General features: G+C 42.7%; 1 protein-coding gene across 1 annotated transcript; it reads right to left on the bottom strand.

The window, feature by feature from the left end:
- Positions 1-291: 291 nt before the first annotated feature.
- Positions 292-1,209, bottom strand: LOC131077349 (polyubiquitin 11). The gene has a single exon (XM_058014831.2). The coding sequence runs from the start codon at positions 1,067-1,069 to the stop codon at positions 380-382; it is 690 nt and encodes a 229-aa protein (XP_057870814.1). The 5' UTR covers positions 1,070-1,209; the 3' UTR covers positions 292-379.
- Between the last annotated feature and the right edge of the window lie 329 nt (positions 1,210-1,538).

Genomic DNA, 1,538 nt, shown 5'->3' with positions numbered 1-1,538 from the left:
TCAAACAATATTCTAAACAAATAATAAAAGAAAAAATAACTGAACACCACAAATAATTTACTTATTACTTGCACGTATTCAAACAAGAATCCCTAATTTTATGATAAAAACCATACATCAGAGGAGCCTCCACAATCACAATTTGATAAAATATTGAAGCTTCCACTCAAAGATTTAATATAGCTTAAAAGAGCAGCAAGCAGTAGAATGAGTCAAAAAAATCTCAGAACAAAAAAAAAAAACTCCAAAATCCTTCATCAGGATTATCTTGAGCTGAAGCACATAAGCAAATGGGAAACTAATGTAAGAGAGATTTATTTATTTAATGAAAATGCTCGTATACATATATCAGGGGTACGAATAAAGCAGAAGTATGAGATTAAAACCCTCCTCGGAGGCGCAGGACGAGGTGAAGTGTGGACTCCTTCTGGATGTTATAATCAGCCAGAGTTCGGCCCTCCTCCAGCTGCTTCCCAGCGAAGATGAGGCGCTGCTGATCAGGAGGAATGCCCTCCTTGTCTTGGATCTTCGCCTTCACATTGTCAATGGTGTCGGAGCTCTCCACTTCCAAAGTGATGGTCTTGCCGGTTAGGGTTTTAACAAAGATCTGCATTCCACCACGCAGGCGAAGCACAAGGTGCAGGGTCGATTCCTTCTGGATGTTGTAGTCGGCTAGGGTTCTGCCGTCCTCCAGCTGCTTACCGGCAAAGATCAGGCGCTGCTGGTCTGGGGGAATCCCTTCCTTGTCCTGAATTTTGGCCTTGATGGTGTCGATGGTGTCGGAGCTCTCGACCTCCAGAGTGATAGTCTTGCCGGTTAGGGTTTTGACAAAGATTTGCATCCCTCCCCTGAGACGGAGAACCAGATGAAGGGTGGACTCCTTCTGGATGTTATAGTCGGCAAGGGTACGCCCTTCCTCCAGCTGTTTGCCCGCAAAAATGAGGCGCTGCTGATCGGGAGGGATTCCCTCCTTGTCCTGGATCTTTGCCTTCACATTGTCGATAGTATCAGAGCTTTCCACCTCCAGAGTGATGGTCTTTCCCGTCAATGTCTTCACGAATATCTGCATACTGTATTTTCTTGCCTTTTTCACCTCAAAACCTGCAAATCGAAGGCTTTACAGAGATGGATTCAGACAAATAAGCGTCCTAATTTGAAATCTATTCAACAATAATCATAAAACCCAAATTGAGAATGAGTGAAGAGAAGACCCGACAAGCCTATTTATAGTCTGTCTACATAGCGATTCGTTTCCCTTGGAGCACGATACGTGTAAACAAGCGCGTAGTTTGTAATGGTTGTTGTGTCGTTTCGAAGAAGGTGCGATTCCAACTTGGAACTTTCTGGGATGGATTGAAGTTTGGAATCTGCGACGGTCAATTCTGGACAACTTTCAAAGGGAGATGTTCAACTACTCTTGCGTGCGTTTCTATTCAGCTTCCCGGATTAGCCGACATTTTTTTTTCAAAGATTTAAAAGATAAGTAAAGTAACATATGGAGAAAGAGAAGAGATAGATTTTAAATTGCAAAAATTAAC

Source organism: Cryptomeria japonica, chromosome 4 (assembly GCF_030272615.1).
Source record: "Cryptomeria japonica chromosome 4, Sugi_1.0, whole genome shotgun sequence".
NCBI lineage: Eukaryota > Viridiplantae > Streptophyta > Pinopsida > Cupressales > Cupressaceae > Cryptomeria > Cryptomeria japonica.
The sequence above is the reverse complement of the archived record's forward strand: the minus strand, read 5'-3'. Positions and strand labels throughout refer to the sequence as shown.

What these genes read in the sequence shown, in the direction of transcription:
- LOC131077349 (XM_058014831.2), bottom strand. Translation starts at nt 1,069, where the DNA reads ATGCAGATATTCGTGAAGACATTGACGGGAAAGACCATCACTCTGGAG.